This window comes from Benincasa hispida, chromosome 5 (assembly GCF_009727055.1).
Source record: "Benincasa hispida cultivar B227 chromosome 5, ASM972705v1, whole genome shotgun sequence".
Taxonomy (NCBI): Eukaryota; Viridiplantae; Streptophyta; class Magnoliopsida; order Cucurbitales; family Cucurbitaceae; genus Benincasa; species Benincasa hispida.
The window spans coordinates 1,396,086-1,414,775 of NC_052353.1; the positions used below are offsets into that span (position 1 = coordinate 1,396,086).

The window sequence follows — 18,690 nt, forward strand, 5'->3', positions numbered from 1 at the left end:
GAATTTATACGGTCTGGTGAGACTGTTTTAGGCATTTCAACATTGTTTTATTAGTGGTGTTACGATTACACGATGTGTTGTTAAAAAAACCTTTGTCGGTCACAAACTCGTGTATAGATTCGCGATGGAAATGGTTTGAGGTACAGTTCAACTACACCAACGTTAGTTCGACGTGACTTATTTCTTAGGAGAACGTATGTGCATAAATATTTCTTATTTTGTTTCGAATGCGGGAATTGTCTGGTGCATTAGGATGGCATGTACATCAAGGTAAATGTTCAGTGGCAACTGATCGCAAGGTATAGGACGTAGGAAGGGTGAAATTGCAACAATGTACTCGGTGTGTGTGATACAAATGGCGACTTTGTGTTCGTCTTATCAGGGTGGGAAGGATCCGCAATTGATTCTCGAGTTCTCAGAGATGCCATATCATGACCTAATAGACTGAAGGTTCCGAAAGGTAACTAGCTACACATACCATCTCTTCCTACTCATTGTATTTGTAATATAAGGTTTGAAACGATTGGACGTTTAACAGGGTATTATTATCTATGTGATACCAGTTACCCAAATGCGGAGGGTTTTTTGGCTCCATATAGAGGTGAAAGATATCATCTTTCACAGTGGCATGGAGAAGATAATGCACCAACAACTCCACGAGAATTTTTTAACACGAAGCATTCTTCTGCACAAAATGTCATCGAGAGAACGTTCGGGTTGTTGAAGGGTAGATGGGCAATCTTGCGAGGAAAATCATACTACCCAATATATATCCAATGTCTAACCATCATGGCGTGTTGCCTTTTGCATAATCTTATCAATAGGGAGATGACTAACAGTGAACTGACCAAGGATTTAGATGAGGTGGATTCAAGCTTTGCTACAACTGAGGGGATGAGATAAATTATATTGAGAGTTCAAATGAATGGAGCAATGGAAGGATAAACTGGTGCAACAGATGTTCACTGAATGGGAATTGCGTAGCGTGTAATGCCTTTGTGAATGATTTCATTCAGAACTCTCTCATTATGTTTACTATATTTTGTGCTTAACTGTATTCATGAACTCTCTCATTAGCTATGCTATAACTACTTGTCATTTATTGTTTAGTTGCATTAAAATATATACGTGTATACACTAGAATGTCAAGTTCCTCAAGAGCCCCGAAGCACACTTGGACGAAAGAGGAAGAAGCGAAGTTGGTCGAGTGCTTGGTGGCATTGGTTGCATCTGGTGGATGGAGATCAGACAATGGTACGTTTCGACCTGGCTACTTGGCACAACTACAACGTTTGATGGCTGAGAAGTTACCCGACTGTAATATCCAAGGATCACCAACTATAGATTGTTGAGTCGAATCCTTGAAAATAACTTACCAAGCGATCGCAGAAATGAGAGGACTAGCTTGTTGTGGATTTGGCTGGAATGAGGAATTCCAATACATCACTGCAGAGCGGGAGTTATTTGATGGATGGGTGAAGGTACAATTTTGTTTAAATTTATTTATGAATATTGGTAACAAAATCATAACATCCACCTCACCATTCATACAGAGTCATCTTGCAACAAAGAGGTTTCTACACAAGTCATTCCATACTATGATTATCTGGCCTACGTCTTTGGCAAGGATCGGGCTATGGGAGGACGGTCAGAGACCTTTATGGACGTCGGGTCTAACGTGCCAAACCATATGAATGATGGAGTTCCTATTCATGAATCACAGGATCCAAACATCCCCATGATGTTTAGTCAAGGAATGGACATATCACAGGATGACATGCATGGAACACGTATCGGTCGAAGCACTGAAGGAGGAAATGCTTCGAGAGGAAGTAAGAGGAAGCGAAGTGGGAATCAATATGAAACGACAGACATTGTTAGGAATATGATGGAGTTCGCAAATGACCAATTGAAGGCGATTGCAGAATGGCCGAAAGAGAAGCGACTGAAGTCGAACTACGTGCAGAAATCGTAAACCAACTTTAAGATATTCCTAAATTGCATAACCGACAGAGGGTGAAGCTTATGAAATCATATTTTGCAGCGTGCAAGATACGAAGAACTTCTTATCCGTTCCCACAGCCCTCAAGTTGGACTATTGCAACCTCCTCCTTGAAGAGAATGTTTGATCAACCCGTGTTTTGGACTGCTTTTCAACAATGAATAATGATTAGTTTGTTTCAATTATGCATTTAAGTTTGTAGTACAATTGGTACCTAAAAAAAAGGTCATTTTAATCATACAATCATGAGTTAGTTATTGTCTTAGAGATGCTTGTACCAAAAAAAAAAAAATTATATATGAAACACATAAATTGCATCCGAAAGTAATGCATTTTTTTTTCCCTTTTTTGGCCATGTTAACCAAGGTATCTTTGAAAATGACAAAAAAATCGTGGTTAGTTTTTAATATAAATTACAAAGACATTAATTTTGTATAAATTGGTGGAACATATTTCATATGCATAATTATTAGTTTTATAAAATATGGTAGTATAAAAAGTTACACATGGTCTAAAATAATCTACATTCAAATTACTGTTATAATTCAGACTATAATAATCTGCACTCCAAACACAGACTATTATAAGACAGAATACAATACTCTGCACCTCAAACACAGACTATTATAAACTAAACTATAATAGTCTGCACCCCAAACGCAAACTATAAAAACAGACGGTTTATTATAACCTACAGACTATAATAACCTATTTTGTGCCCCAAATGCCCCCATAGTATTTACAATTTCCTCATCAAACTAGAACAATCTGCACCCAAACATATACTATTATAACCAATTTAAAATAGTTTACTCTCCAAATACATATTATTATAGTCTACCAACTATTATAACCCCCCAAACTAACCAATTCACTGTCCGTCCTTGGTATTTGTGCTTTTAAATGGGTTTTTTTTTTTTTTTCTTTGTAAGAACTTTTTAAAAAAATTTAATTCAAGGTTAGAAAGCTTTCCAATACAATCCAAAATGATTTAAATAGCCGCAAGATGAGCAAACGAGATGATCTTACATTATATGTTCAAACTTCAAAGATAACGTTTTATTGTTCATTATTCAAAGCATAGACAAATAGCAAAGCTATAAGCCATTAATGGATCCTTTCATTTTAAAAAGTTTGAATATGTTTATTGGCTAAAACTTCAAGATATTTTTAAACGTTTAGGACCTATTAGACACAAAATTAAAAGTTTAAAATTCTATTAAACAAATACCTACTTCAAAAATCCAATGACAAAACTTATAATTTAACTAAGAAATTGTTTTATATTTTTTGCAAAGACAACTTGTAGTATTGATTTGGTTATCTCAATTTATAAGGTTGTTTATGTAGTTCAAATGAATCTGATTGGGATAATCTAGCAATCATCTAATACTTTTTATTGGTTGTTTATTGAAAAAAATACGTATACAAATTTGTTTGACAAATATATCTATTTAATGTGAGTTTAGCTTAAAAAATAGTTGGACATACCCTCCCTTTTTTTTGAGGTTTGAGTTTCAATATTTCATCTTCCTAATGGTTGCAATAATAAAAATTAAAAAAAAAAATCATTTTTCCTGAATATGTGGGAGTGGTGAGATCGAACCTCAGATTTTGAACTTGATAATACAAGTTCATAGTGGTTGCACAATATTTACAAAGAAACTCTCTTATTCCATCAAAACAAGGAAGTGGAGAGAACAAATTCTCGATAAAAGGGGGTTAATTGATGTTTGTAAAGATATATGCAAACAAGATATTGGGAATTTTAAATGAAACGTATTTTTATCGACTCATATGAATGTTCCAATGATAGATCAATCACGTTCATGCCATGGGACAACGGATTCTCAATAAAAGGGGATTAATAAAGGTTTGTAAAGATAAATGCAAACAAGATATTATTGGGAATAATTTAAATGCACAAGAAAGTAAATTTTTTCCAATATCTCAAAATACCATCTATGATCATAAACTAATATGCTCCCTAAATATTAATCAAATAGACCAACCTCATAATTATAACCCCAAACACTACAATTATTGTCTTTGCTCACAACTTTATTTGCCTACAAACAAACACTTACATTAGATGGCACAGAAGGAGATTTGCTGCAGCCAAACAGATCTCCCTTTAAATAATCTATACGTATTCACATGTCCATGTACTTTAAAATTCAGCTTATGAAGATTGAAGAACAACATCATTTTCTTGGCCATGGAAAACAACAGCATTTCTGAAAAGTTTTAAAGGCAGACAACAACGTAAGATAATGGGTGTCAGAATCTCAATAATCTCATGTGGTTGGTTCAGAAATGGGAGAAAGCTTTTCATTACCTTTTGATTGTGTTCATGATTTTGGTTGTTTGTGCTGTTATTGATTGACCGCGGTGGCGTCAATGCTCGTATTCCTGGTTCTTGTCTCCCTTCCCGCACCTTTTTGAAAATAGCCGTGTAGTTCTCCGGTGCTTTGGCATCCCTGTCATCCCATTCACCAAATTTCGGAACTGTAGCTTCGTTATCCTTTCATTTGCAACCATTTCAGTTCCACGTCGATTAGAAATAGAGAAAGTTATAGATCATAGAGGATCAGATGTATTGACAACAAAGTTTTTGGAAGAGTTCAATACCAAAATCTGCTTGAAATGACACCTTTTTAAGTGTTTAAAAAAGTGTTTTTAAGGGCTTAAATTCAAAGTAGATAACATGAAACAAGAACTTGCGATTGCTCGAGCTGCCTTTAAATCATTTATATCATTATCTACAACTGACTTGACAGACGCACCACAAATCTAAGATCTTCAAAACACTACTTGGAGGAATCGATATTATCCAAATTCATGTTACCAACCGATCCCCAAATGAAAAGACAACAACTTCAACTAAGCTTGAAGGGTCTCAAAAAATTCCATTCACAATTGATGCCTATGAATAAGTTTGAGATGAAATAACATATTGTCACTCCTAATAGTTTTTCCTTTCCCTTCAAGAATTTACAATAAAAGAAAAATTGAACCCAAATGTCAAAACAGCTAATACAAGAAGTCCAATCGTAATATAAGACAAAAGTAAGAAAAAGAGAAGGTTCAAATGTGAAATATGAATGATGATTTTCCTAAGCCGTTTTGCACAAATAATCCATCTTTCACATGGGCGATGTAAAAACTATACTATTGAGAACAGGAGAATTGAGCTTGGTTTTTATGGAATTCGAAAAAACATCACATATATCCAGAGATAAGACCTCTCAAAAGATTCAAAATAGAAAAAACCAAAAACGAATATAAAGCAGATGTGGATAAGAACAAATAAATGGATGATTGATTATAGAATACTTAATTGTCCTATACCCCAAAAATAGTTTAATAATAATAGTAAAAGGACTAAAATCTCACATGTATATTTCTTAATAAGCCCAACTTGTTTATATTCTAAACAGAGATATTGTTATATATTCAAGTATGTATGCATCTTTTTTTATAATGATGAACTAGAATGACCCAAAAGTAGCAATAATTTAATTCTAAAAGTGAATCAAATGTTCGTGATTGAACATTTCTTCAAGAAATAAACACACAGTGACACCCACCACTAGTCGGGTCAAAAATCAAAATCCAGCATATGAACAGAAGAAAAAACATTAAAAAGTAGCAATAATTTGATCCGTACGAGGACTTTGACAAAGAAAACCATTTTTAAATCTCTCAAGACTGAAATAATTACATTTAGAAAGATTTTCTAGTTCAATCTCATATCTCAACTTTCGAACAGTTCTTGATTCGATCTTCAAAAACCATTCGGTTTAAGTTCATCATCACAGAAAATGGAATTTGATTAAGATCTTAGGCCTCAGTTTAGAGCAAACGAAATGAAGAAAAACACCTCGCTCGAATAGAAATTTCGAAACACTCATTCCCTATTTTCCCGCTAACCGGGGGATTTTCGGAGCAGCTAAAACAGAGTATGAAAAGAAACAGAGAGTTAAATAGTCAAAACGAGGAGAGAAGAGGAATGGTAGCTTACAGCCATGGCGGTTTTTCTCTGCTTCTATTGGGAGGATGGAGGCACGGCGGTGGGAACTGGTCTGAAATGGGGAAGATCTACCGGAGTTCAATGAGACTCGGGTTCCGACGAGAAACCACGGCGAAGAAGGTGGCCGGAATCGGAGTTTAGAGAGAGAAAGAAAGGGAGGAGAGAGAGATAGAGAGAGAGAGATGGGGTTGATGAAGGAAGGAAGGATTAAGGAAGTTCCATTGTTAATTAAATAAAAAAAAAATAATAAAGGGAAAGAAAGACCCAAGGAGTAGTAACTGTAGGAGTCTTCGTCTCTCCTGCCCTCTTCTTTCTTTTTAATAATTATAATTTTTTAATTAAATTTATAATTTTTTAATTAAATTTATAATTTTTTAAAGAAAATTACACAAATCTCCTCAATCAGCTTTGTTATGGTTACCTTCTTACCATTTTTAATTAGATCAATTAGAATTTTGTGGTTGGTTACAATTACACAAACTATCTATAAATTGTGAGGTTTAATATTCTTGGAGAGCGAGAGAAAGAGGAGGGGCATTTAATCATCACAAAGAAGAAACAACAAAAAACGAGACGCGGGCAAAAAATGAGAAAGTAGGCATGTTCTAATTTGGACCCAGATTTTGGATAGTTCGTAATTATCTTTAATCAGTTAAGTTATACCCTATCTATCTATTCATATATATATAACAAAAAATATTCAAAGAAAATAAAATGGAACATATTACATAGACTGAACGTAGAGGTACAACCCAAACCGAGCATAGCTTAATTACAAGTGCGTTAGTAACCACGAGTTTTGTGATTCGAATCCCCCTATCTAAATTGTATTAAAAACAAACAAACATAGAGCTACAATTATTTCTGACATTTCGGTCGATTTTTCAATTTCACAATTGATGCGACATTCTGACCTATTTAGACACATAAGTAGAGCTAAAATTATGACTTTTTTGGACACTAAAAGTAGAGCTACAAGCCAAATTGAATACAACTTAATTGGTATACGAGTGTGTTGGTAATTAAGAGATTTGTGATTCGAATCCCTCCACCTAAATTGTATTCTTTTAAAGAAAAATACACAGAGCTACGATTATTTATAATATTCAGTCCATTTTTCAATTTTACCGTTGATGTTAAATTTTGACTTATTTAGACACGTGAGTATATTATATTGATGTTATTTAACACGCCAAAATAAGCGTGGTTTAAGTAACATAAAATGTATGTATCCTTAACCAATAGATTTGAGGTTCGTTTCATCTACATCTAACTAAAATATATATTATTATCATACACTCGACCCATTGTTAAAAATATATATATTTCTTTACAAATGACTGTCTTAATGGCATGCCTACATGTCCAAATAAATTAGCTAAAGAATAATATATTATAGCTTTTTGTCAATAATAAAGTAGCTCAACTGACATAATGTTTATACTAATAAGTTAATAACATCGCGAATTAAATTTGAATTTTTTTTTTTTTATATTTTTAGCCCCAAAGTTATACATAAAAGTTGTACTTATGTATTTATTTCATTTTATTTTACGTACATTCAAATGCTCAATTTTGATGTATGTACATTTATTATATCTTAAAGTTGATTTATTATTAGTTGGAGATTAATTTTTATCTCGTCAAGTAATAAAGATAAATTTTATTTTTTAAAAAAAGGAAAAAATATGAATATGTATATATATATGATTTTTCACACAAAAATACTAAGTACATTTTCAAAGTAAGTTTAACCATAAATTAATGGTGAGAGTAATTAAATATTTAAATTGTTGACGTAGATGCAAATAGAAGTCTCAGTTTTATAAAAATGTCATGAAAATATTGATAAAATGTTGATATTGATGAATATTTATATAAAACGAAAAAATTTATCATTTATTAATGAATTAACATGTTTATTATTTATATTACGTGGATATTAATGACGAATTTTTTTAAAGTTTTGACTATAGCTTAATTTTAATAATTTTAAAGTTTATTAAAATCAATGACTAAATTTAAAATTCGAAACGACAAAAGAGAGGGAAAAAAAGAAGATATTTTAACCCTCACAATAATTTTTTAATTTGGATGTTTGAGATGGGGTGGCGAAAGACGGATTAGATGACGGACGTCAGTGCTGTTGGGAGTAAATGAAATGTGAAACGAGGAAGAGTTAACGGCGTCAGAGTTAAAGGCGGCTATTAGGACGAGGCAGATTATTTTCGCGCCCATGAAAAAGAATAATAATAATAATAGAAAAGAAAAACTTTGAAAAGTACTATGTGCCTTTGTGGTAGACCCATGCACCATTCATTTTTTTATTTATTATTATTATTTATATTAAAATAATATAGTGGTCCTACGAGTTCAAAATATCGATATCGATGCAAATATCAAAGTCTTAATTTTATGGAAATATCAATAAAATATCGATTTTGATAGATATTTTTGAAAAAATTATAAAAATAAAAAATTCAAAAAAAAAAGTAAATAAACCTTTTATAATTTTTAAACAAATTAATATGTCTATTATTCATATTATGTTTAGAATAGTGACATTTCGTTGGTTGTTTTCATGTTTCATGGATTTTTCTACGATGGATTGGAAGTATTGATTTACCATTCATGTCGATGTTGAACCTATGGAAATGTAGAAGTTTCGATGGAAGTATCGACATTTTGATTAAAATTTAGTTCTATGATCGATCCCATAATTTCAAATTTAATTAAAGTTTAGTTCTCATACTTTCTATGGTCTAATTTTGGTTTATTTATTTATTTTAAATTTAGTTTGATTTCAATGAATCTTAAATTTTGACTCTCGAAATTAAAAAATTTCAGCCTGTGAATACATTCTACAATTTTAAAATTTATTAAAAATATAAAGATTAAAATAAGATATTTAAAAATATAGAAACTAAAATAAAATAAAATTATATTTTAATTAAGAGTTCATGGTCAGAAACTTCATTGACTTAGAGTTAGGTCGATCGATTTGACCCACATAGGTTAATGGAGTTAGTTAGGTTCACAGTCAACTTAAAAATTAATTTAGTCCATTTCATGTTTCCATGATATTGGGTAAAATGATCAATATAACATAATTTAAATTATAAACATTTTAAGTTATTATAATTTTCTAGAAATATGTATGGACCCTAGCATTTTATCAATATTTTTAAAATTGATTGAGATCTCCAATTTTCGTCGACGTCTACCATCTTAAGTTAATAGTTGGGTTTAACATGATTTTATACATTTGAAATAAAAATCAACCAAGTATTTTTTTTATTATTATTATTATTTTATTTTTATAATATGTAAAGTGTGAGAATATCTAATCTCCAACACGAGGTTTTTTTTAATACACAATAAAGGGTGGTAGATTCTAATTTGTAGCCACATACTTCTTGTTTGCTAACATATATAACATATATTAGTTGAGTCATAGTCGTTTTGGCTTGATCTCAAAATTGATAGTGCAAATTTTACGACAATCAACTATACTCTCATCTTAACAAACCAATACTATAGTTACGAATGTACTAAAAAGAGTTTTGATATTAAAACTTACCAATCATTAGTATAGTATAGCAATTAAAGGATAAAACACCTTATGAATCTACAATCGATTGCCTACACTCTATGGATAGATCCCTATTGTATGAATGACGGTATTGTTTCGATTTATTATCTGTTGTGTCGGTATTACTTAAAAATGATTGAAAATACCAACATATTCGTAGCGAAAAATGTATAAGATGAATTTAACTAGTATGTACTAAATTGAGTATAACTTAATGGATAAGACACTAATTATTCTTTCAAAAGTCAAAGTTGAATGGACTAATTCTACAATTATTGAACGTGGAAATTTCTAGTACTATGAGTTACCATACTCCCTTTATTCACATTAAAAATCTGTCTTCACGAGTATTAGTAGACACCATATCAATATTAGTGGACCTCTCACTCTATTTCTTAACTAGACGTCGACGTGACAAACAATTAATGAAATTAATATGATTTTTTTTTCATACTTTTATGGTATTATAAATTGAGTAACGTTTTTACGTTGCACTTATTCCTTTCGATCACCAGAGAAAAAATAAAATGATATATATATTTTTTAAATGTATCATATAACAACACTTGAGTGAGCTGCATTTTTTCCTAACAATCTCATGGTTGAACTTATGAGACAACTACTCCACACTTCAATGAGGTTGTCATTATTATTATTGTAATGAAATGACCTCGTTTTATGCCTCTTTGACTGTTGAGTGGCCTCTTCCTTAAATAAACTAATACCCCTTGATCGAGCTTCTTCTCTTTTTGTCTAATCCCCAATTGTTCATTGTCTCTGTTTGCTTTCTTTTTCCTCCTCTTTTTCCCCACTTTTTCACACTTTACATCTCTCCATTTCTTTTTCATTCTCAGGAAAAAGCTAATACCCACTTCAATTCCTAGACCTAAAACCAAAACCCATTATTTATTTTTTCACAAAAGTAAGAAATGGGCTTTCCTCAGGAGGAGCTTTCCTCATCTCATTTGGGCTAATTTTGCAGATCTGTGCCCTTTCATCTCCCTCCTTTTCTGGGTGTAAGTTTGTTACAAATTTACTTATTCTGTCTTAGGAGTTTTGTGCAAAAAAACTTCATCCTCCCTTTTGGGTTTTTGGAGCTTGAAGGGAAGAAGAAGCTCCTTCAGGTGGAATTAGATAGCAAAAATGGCAAATGGGTTTTTAAAAGATTGCCATCTTGTGCTGGGGAAACGAAACTGGGGTTTTGAAGTTGTTGTTTTCACTTTCTTTTCATAAGATCGAAATCAAACACTCTTTGAGGGATTTAGGGTTTTTTTTTTTTCTTTTTGGATTTTCTAATAGTAATAGAGTAAGTAGTGGATCTTTGATTTGCTAGTGGCAAAGATGATTCAGTTATTGTTCTTGGTTCTTTTTGCTGAGGGGGTGGTGGCGTTTCTCTTGCTGGTAAAGATTGGGTTACTTAGAGAGTTTGTTATAAAGAGTTTAGATCAGCTGAAAATGGGTAAAGGTCCAGCAACTGTGAAAACAATTGCAGCTACCATGTCTGTCATTCTCTTGTCCAGTCTTATGAACATTGTTAAGATCCAGAACAAAGGTGCAAAGCTTGGGACAATGTCACCCATGGATCAGGTTCTTTGGAGGACACAATTGCTTGAGGCTTCACTCATTGGTATGTTCCAGTTCATTGACTGCTTAGATTTGTGTGATTTGCTTGATGTTTTTGTTCTGTAGTATTTGCTCTCTTCTTTTAAGTCAGTTTCCATTTCTTGCCCTGCAATGTTCTACTGGTTTGAAGATAAATAATTGGTTTCTCTGTCAAGTGAAAAGAAAATATTACTATTTCTTTATGTAGCTTATTCTAATGTTCATTACTAGAATTGGATACTACATATTTAGTCGAGGCATCGGACAAATTGGTGTACTGAGTGGAAAACTATTGTGATTGTATCTGATAATCATTTGTTCATCCATTGAGATGTCTTAAGATGGCAAAGTTAGAGGTCCAACCTAACAGCCGACTGGGTATGAATAATTCTACTACTAATAAGGGGTTCTTATCTTCTGCTAAGCATCAAGAGTCTTATTTCAGTTCTTTCATAATTCTTCCTTCCGATGATACCGTCCTAGATTGAAGTTTTGACAAAGGCTTCATTCTTGTCTGTTGAATTCTGATGTGACTGTAGGTTAGAACATCTACAAACCATGTCAACTGTCAAGAATGTAATTCTACTAGATTGTTTGTTTGTTTGTTGTGGCAACAACAACAAACATTTCACTGTTATGCGAAAAATTAGAAACTAAGGAGTCAAGAATAGCTTAGTATTAAGTGTTTTTTTTTTTTTTACCAAAGAACTTGACCGCAATCCATGAAAAGTTTTGTTGATTACAATGGAAACCCAATTTGAACACCTCCCACGAATCATTTGTCTTCTATAGACAATTCTGCTATACTATGAGATCTGATTTAGTCATGTACGATAAATTTCTTTCAGCTCTCATGTCACAGTAAGTCTATCCAATCAAATCCAATCTTTATGAAGTCTGCTTATGTGCCCTTTTCTGCCTGGAGAATTACCCATGTCCATTTTCTTGAGAATGCTACATTATAATAGTAGAGAAGAACATGAAACTACATTGAGTTGGCTTAATGGTAAAAAGGGGTCATGCTAATAATAAAGGACTTTGAGGAAATGAGTTCAAACCATAGTGGCCACTTAGATTTAGTATCTTACCAGTCAACTTTGTTGTTACACGTAGTAGGATCAAGTGGCTATTTCTGTAAGAATAGTAAAGGTGTGTGCACAAACTGTCGAAGACACTCACAAATATTTGAAACATTTCATTATTTATTTATTATTATTTTTTTTAGGATAAGAAAATTTTCATTCATGAAATGAAATTACAAAAGGTCATTCTTTGGCATCGGGAACCCATTTACCAATTTAGAGGATCGTGTGATCTAGAAATCCATTAAAAGTCATTCCTAGGATGTATCTCATTCGGCTGAGTTATTTTTTACACTCTGAAATACATACATGTACTTTTAGGAAAAAAAACACCTTTTTTGTCCCTAAATTTTGAGGCTAGTTTCCATTTGGTCCTAGGTTTCAAAATGCTACACTTTTATTTCTTAAGTTTTGAGTTTAATTTCAAATTAGTTCTTAGGTTCCAAAATGCTACAATTTTAACCTTGAGATTTGAATTTTGTTTTAATTTGACTTTGGTCCTTAGGTTTCAAAATTCACACTTTTAATCTCAAATTTTTTAGATTAAATACTCACTTTTAGTTTTTGGTATTAATATCTATTAATTAATTTAAAATAATTATGTAGTGAAACATAAATATTTATAAATTATTTATAATTATTTTAGTTGTTTTAAATTAATAATAGACCTCAACACTAAAGATTAAAAATGAGTATGTTGGAATGCCTTGAATCTGTTATATAACACTTCAAATGACCAAGTACAGAGGTTTCGCTGACACTAAAGCCTAATTAGAATTAGTATCTGACATATATTTAATTATTTAATTTTTTTCCTTTTTCACTTAGGGTTTAGAAAAGTGTATTATATAAACTCTCTAATCCTAGAGGGGTTATTATTCATGTTGTGTAACTTTTTCTCTAATAAAATTGTTCCCTCTATGTCCGTGGACGTAGTTAACACACGGTTAATAAACCATGTAAATCCATGTGTCGATTCTCTATTCTTTTTTACGATTTTTGTATTCTTTAATTGTCGATTTTTATAACAAAACGTTTAGTGAAAAATTGAGGTTAAAAGTGTAGATCTTGAAACCTAGGGATGAAATTGAAACCAAGCACAAATCTTAAGAATAAAGAACAAATTCTAGAACTTCCTTTTTAAAAAGACCACAAATTCTTTCAACACATTTTCAGAAAAATGTTAATTCTAAACCCGTGATGGTAAAGAAAGAGTTATAATAAAGGAGAGTTCAACATTTAGCAGTGAATTGAAAATGAAGGGAAAGATTGTTGATTGTTGCATTATTTCTCTGTTAAGGCTAATTTGAGGAGAAAGGGTTAATTGTTGTTTTTGCCTTTGTAGCTCATCATCATTATTTAAGCTCCTACAGGTCTTGGGATGAATATCAATCGGAACATTGGACAATCAACATCACGGGTTTTGGGCACAAACGATGCCGTAAACCAACCTATTAGTTTTGGTTGGTAGAGGTTGGTGGTTTTGGAAGGCTTTATGAAACCCACCGACCGCCTACACCATTGGTCAAGGCCAAAACCGAAGGAGTGAGTGGAGGTGCTATAGCTTCCAGTGAAGAGGGAGACAAACAAGCTTAGCTTGAGGCCATAGAATTAACTTAACTTTCTTTGTGGCCTTCCCTTTCCAAACTTGAAACGCTATGGTGTTTGTTTAATTTAAAATGGGACTTGTTCAGATGAGATGTGACAGATTTACAACATAAAACAAACACCTGAAGTATCCTTCGTCCAAACTAGGCCATCCTCATTTGATTAAGGGATAATGTATTCCAGGATAATAGGACAATCTAATCCACTCATCCACCTCCCTGTCAAATAGCTCTGCTCAGCCAGATCCCAGGCTTTATGATATCATTCTGACATTCTGTAACTGTCTTTGATTACAAGATGTTGCTACCATTTTCCAGCTTGAGCCTAATCCCTTCTTTTAGAGTGATTTTTGCACCGAGCTATTAGAAGGCCAACAACAGTCGGAAGATATTAATTTGGAGGGACACGATTATTGTAAACCAACCCCATTAACAAATTCGATGGGAACTAATAATGATCATCCCTCAAGGCTCAACGGGTACTTCTTTGTGAGCAACTACCCAATGGTTTTCAAAACAATTTTGAGATGGACGCTTTGTTTTTCATTAATTAATTACAAATTCCAAGCAAGACCTCCAAGATCCTACGGAAGAGAGAGGCTCATTTTCAAACGACCAAGTAGCTAACTCTCTAACAATTAGGACCCTCCTGTGGATGAAAGATGAAATCAGGACAACCTTCACCACTTTTTTACTATATGTGTTGGGAATGCGACCAAAATCCCACATTGGTTAAATAAAGAGATGATCATGGGGTTATAAGGGAAGACAACTATCTCAATGGTATGAGGCCTTAAGTTAATAATAAATTCGGGTTGGCATACAACCAACCCTACCTGGTTTTTTGAGCACCCTTAATGAGAAGTATTTGGTGTATGTTTGAGATTTATTTTGAAAATGTGAAAATCATTATTGTTATGTTTAAAATTACTTTGAAACTTGCCTTTAATCACTCCCAAATACGTCCTTTAAATCAAGAACTGAACTTTTGATTTTGTGAATGGACTTAGAAGTTGATGAATGCTGATCTGCCATAACTACATTTCCTTGTGTTAAATTTTAGTTTCACATTGGTTCTAACTCAGGAATTACTAAGCATTATGTTGTCTGGATGTTACAGGTTTTACCTTATTCCTCGGTTTTATAATCGATCGCATGCACTATTATTTTCAAAAGCTTATTGGATTAAGAGTGAACATTGGAACTTCAAAAGAGGAAGTACAAAGGCTACAAAAAGAGAAAACAGAGCTAGCACAAAAGGAAGAGAAATGTTCAAAGCAAATAAAGGAGCTGCGAGAAGAAATATCAGTTTTGACAGAAAACTTGAAGAAACTAAAGCAGGAATGTGAAGAAAAAGATAAGAGGATTGAAACTGCTGATGCCCATGTAACTTCTCTCCAGAAACAAGCTGCCGATCTACTTCTCGAATATGATCGTCTTCTTGAAGACAACCAAAATCTTCAAAATCAAACACTAGGAGGATACAAAAAGTGAGGAATTTTGCAGGATAATTTTTCACTTAAATGGAATAGATAAGGGGCAACTGGCATTAGCATCCCTTGTTTCTTGAAAATGAGTTTAATTGAGATTGGGAAAGAAAAAAGGAAAAAAAGCGAAATGGAGATTGAAGAGATTCTATTGATTGATGTCTTCGTTCAAGAGTTTTTTGATTCTCATGATTCTAAGGAACCTCAAATTTGCCATCTTTGGTGCCTTCTTAAATGGAAATGCCAACTTTTACTCCCATTTTCTTCACTTTGAACAGAATGAGTAATACAAATGAACGAAAAAGATGGCCTCTTTGTTGCATTATTTCGGAATTAAGGCAAAATTGAAACATCCATTGAACATTAGTCGAAACATACATCACTCAACATTAAACTTTAAGGGCTTCATTCAATCAAAGAATGGTACTTATATACAACAAAAAGAATGATTAGGTACATATTAGGTACATATAAACATCTAAACTAGGTTAGCATATCCCTAGCACTTCCATCATCTATCCCATTCTAATATTTGTTTATTGCAAACTATAAACTACTCTAAAAATGTAAACTTATACACATTTCACCATAACGGTTACTGCAAATCAAACAAATTAAAATGGAATATTGTACATCATTTGAACTTAATTTTGTATATTTATCGCTTCACAAGACATAGTTCTCATGTTATTAGTGGTCACTTCAAGCACGTAAAGCACGCCACAAATACTCTAGTTGATGATAATCACAAGCACACAATGCATACCATTAGTATCTTAGTCGGTGTTCATCTCAAGAATGCAAATCACATCTCATTAAATCCTTGGTTGGTAGTCATGTTTGGCACCCAAAGCTCGATCTCATCGCCAGCCATTTCAGGCAAGCAAGACACAATATCACAGGTACCCCGCTTCATCTCAGGTCTCCACAACACATCACTAGTGCCTTGCTTGGTGGTCAAATCTGACACCCAACAATCCATCTCATTGTTAGTCATTTTAGGCAAACAAGACAAAATATCATAGGTATCCTGGTTCATCTCGGGCACCCATAACGCATCATTAGTGCCTTGCTTGGTGGTCAGTTCCGACACCCAAAACTTAATCTCGTCATTAGTCAATTTAGGCAAACAAGACAACACAATATCATTGGTATCCTCGTTCATCTTAGATGTGTGAGGCACATTAGTAGTTTCTTGGTTCGTCGTCATATCTGGTACCCAAAGCTCAATCTCATCATTAGTAAACGCAGGAATCCAAGACACACTATTTGTACTCTGATTCATCTCAGGTGTGCCAAGCACATCATTATGTTCTGGTTGGTGGTCAAATATGGTTTCCAATGTTGAATTTCATCATTAGTCATCTTAGACAAGTAAGACAAAATATCACTGGTACCTTGGTTCATCTTAGGCTCCCATAACACATCATCGGTGCCTTGGTTGGTTGTCTTATCTAACATCTGAACTCCAGTCTCATCATTCATCATGTGAGGCTTGTAAAGCACATCATTGGTGCGGAAGTTTGTGGTCGTATCTGACACCCGCGGTTCATTCTCGTCATTCGTCATCTGAGGCTTGCAAGGCACATCGATGGTACCTTGACTAGTGGTCATATCTAACACTCGTAGTTCAGTCTCATCATTTGCCATTCGAGGGTTATAGTCACTAATACCTTGATTGGTGGTCATCTGAGGGTCGCAAGGTAGGTTGGATACTGTCGTAGTGGCCATAACTCTTTGCTTTTCCGACATCTTAAAAATACATCTTTTATTTACTTTTCGTTTAGGACTTTTTCCATTATTATTATTATTATTATTCTCGGCCACATCATTATTAATCATAGGTGCCATGACTCTCTTTTTCATGGATTGAAGTTTAGATGAGCATTTATTATTGAATAATGCTTTTCGTTTGGGTCTTTCATTTTTCCATAGGCGACACAAAACATAGTTCGAATCGGAACAATTAGGCTTGACAAAACTATCATGCAAACTGTACTCATGCTTGATCCACTCACTATGATGTTCCAGCAAATGAGGATTTTCGTATCTAAAACGCTTGCAATAGCCAATGATTTGATCATCTCGACCCGTAGGATAAATAAGGGCGGCTGAATTCTCGCCGCTCCAAGTGCCATTGGCCAAGCCAATCTTGCGGTTTATATGTGAAGATATATGTCCAGACTTGGAGTCTGGAGGCATACTCCCTTTTCCTGATGATCTTTGGGTCAGGTTGGATCCATTTCTAGGTCAAGAAGAAAAAAAGATCTTGACCATCGACGCCTTGGTATGAAGTCCAAATATCCCAAGGGTCGATAAGGCCGTAGAGATCGCAGTCGAAAACAACGGCTTGAGAATATGGGAATCCATGAATCTTGTTGAAAAGGTAATGTCGAACAAGAATCTCATCAGTGGGCATGAACCTGAACCCAATCGGTAATATCTTCTGTAGTAATGAATGATCCATTATCGGAGAGCATGGAATCCCCAAAACCTCCATTGTTGCCATTCTCAAAACTCAAACTCGATCAATCTTTAGATGTAATGAAAGCCCTTTCGATTTTGATCAAAACCCCTTTTTATACCTTTCTTTTTAACTTTATCTTTCCAAACTAAATCAGGATATTATTCTGGCGTGCACCTTTTTTTTCCTTTTAAATTTTCCAACCCCCAAATTTAATTCTCATCTCGTTAATTAAAATCTTCAAGCTTTTCAATTAAATACTAAAATTCTCATTATTGTTTTTTTTAAGAATTTTTTTTACCCCCAAAAAAATCCAATTTAAATCCTTAAGTATCAATTTAAACCCTAAATACATGTTTGATACATGGTATGAAAATAAAATTTTGATAACAAGAAATTAAAAGAAAACAAAGTTATACTTTATATTATATGTGTTTGGTAGCAGAAATTGGAAATTGGATTCTGATTTAAACAATTGTAAACTAGTTGTAGTTACCCATAGGGATGGAAACGGTTCGGTTTGGTGGTCAAATCGAACCGAACCGATTTTTTTAAAATGTGAAACCGAACCGAATCGAGCGGTTCGATTCGGTTTCAAATTCGTTTTTGACATTTTTAAACAATGTATGTTATATTCTATTTTAATTAAAAACGGTTCGGCTCGGTTTCAAATTTGGTTTTCTTCTTTAAATTAAAAGCGGTTCGGTTTTAAATTCGGTTCTACTCTTTTTTTAAATATATAAATAAAGAAATATATATATTATTTAAAAAATGGCTCGGTTCGATTTCAAATTCGATTTTCGAAAGTGAAACCAAACCAA

General features: G+C 33.2%; 3 protein-coding genes across 3 annotated transcripts; 2 read left to right on the forward strand and 1 right to left on the reverse strand.

The window, feature by feature from the left end:
• Nucleotides 1–227: 227 nt before the first annotated feature.
• Nucleotides 228–903, forward strand: LOC120078003 (protein ALP1-like). Its single transcript, XM_039032169.1, has 2 exons — nucleotides 228–270; nucleotides 539–903. The coding sequence occupies exons 1-2, from the start codon at nucleotides 228–230 to the stop codon at nucleotides 901–903; spliced, it is 408 nt and encodes a 135-aa protein (XP_038888097.1).
• Nucleotides 904–3,916: 3,013 nt separating this feature from the next.
• On the reverse strand, nucleotides 3,917–6,292 carry LOC120078698 (RPM1-interacting protein 4-like). Its single transcript, XM_039032995.1, has 3 exons — nucleotides 6,027–6,292; nucleotides 4,341–4,526; nucleotides 3,917–4,239 (listed from the first exon to the last, which is right to left on the reverse strand). Exons 1-3 carry the CDS (start codon nucleotides 6,030–6,032, stop codon nucleotides 4,207–4,209), a joined length of 225 nt encoding a protein of 74 aa, XP_038888923.1. The 5' UTR covers nucleotides 6,033–6,292; the 3' UTR covers nucleotides 3,917–4,206.
• Nucleotides 6,293–10,372: 4,080 nt separating this feature from the next.
• Nucleotides 10,373–15,673, forward strand: LOC120078814. Its single transcript, XM_039033139.1, has 2 exons — nucleotides 10,373–11,254; nucleotides 15,039–15,673. The coding sequence occupies exons 1-2, from the start codon at nucleotides 10,969–10,971 to the stop codon at nucleotides 15,410–15,412; spliced, it is 660 nt and encodes a 219-aa protein (XP_038889067.1). The 5' UTR covers nucleotides 10,373–10,968; the 3' UTR covers nucleotides 15,413–15,673.
• The last annotated feature ends 3,017 nt before the right edge of the window (nucleotides 15,674–18,690 follow it).

Coding starts and splice junctions, on each gene's coding strand:
- LOC120078003 (XM_039032169.1), top strand. CDS start 228: ATGCGGGAATTGTCTGGTGCATTAGGATGGCATGTACATCAAG. Junction 271..538: donor AGGATGGCATGTACATCAAG/GTAAATGTTCAG, acceptor GACGTTTAACAG/GGTATTATTATCTATGTGAT.
- LOC120078698 (XM_039032995.1), bottom strand. Junction 4,240..4,340: donor ATCATGAACACAATCAAAAG/GTAATGAAAAGC, acceptor AAAACTTTTCAG/AAATGCTGTTGTTTTCCATG.
- LOC120078814 (XM_039033139.1), top strand. CDS start 10,969: ATGATTCAGTTATTGTTCTTGGTTCTTTTTGCTGAGGGGGTGGTGGCG. Junction 11,255..15,038: donor GCTTGAGGCTTCACTCATTG/GTATGTTCCAGT, acceptor TGGATGTTACAG/GTTTTACCTTATTCCTCGGT.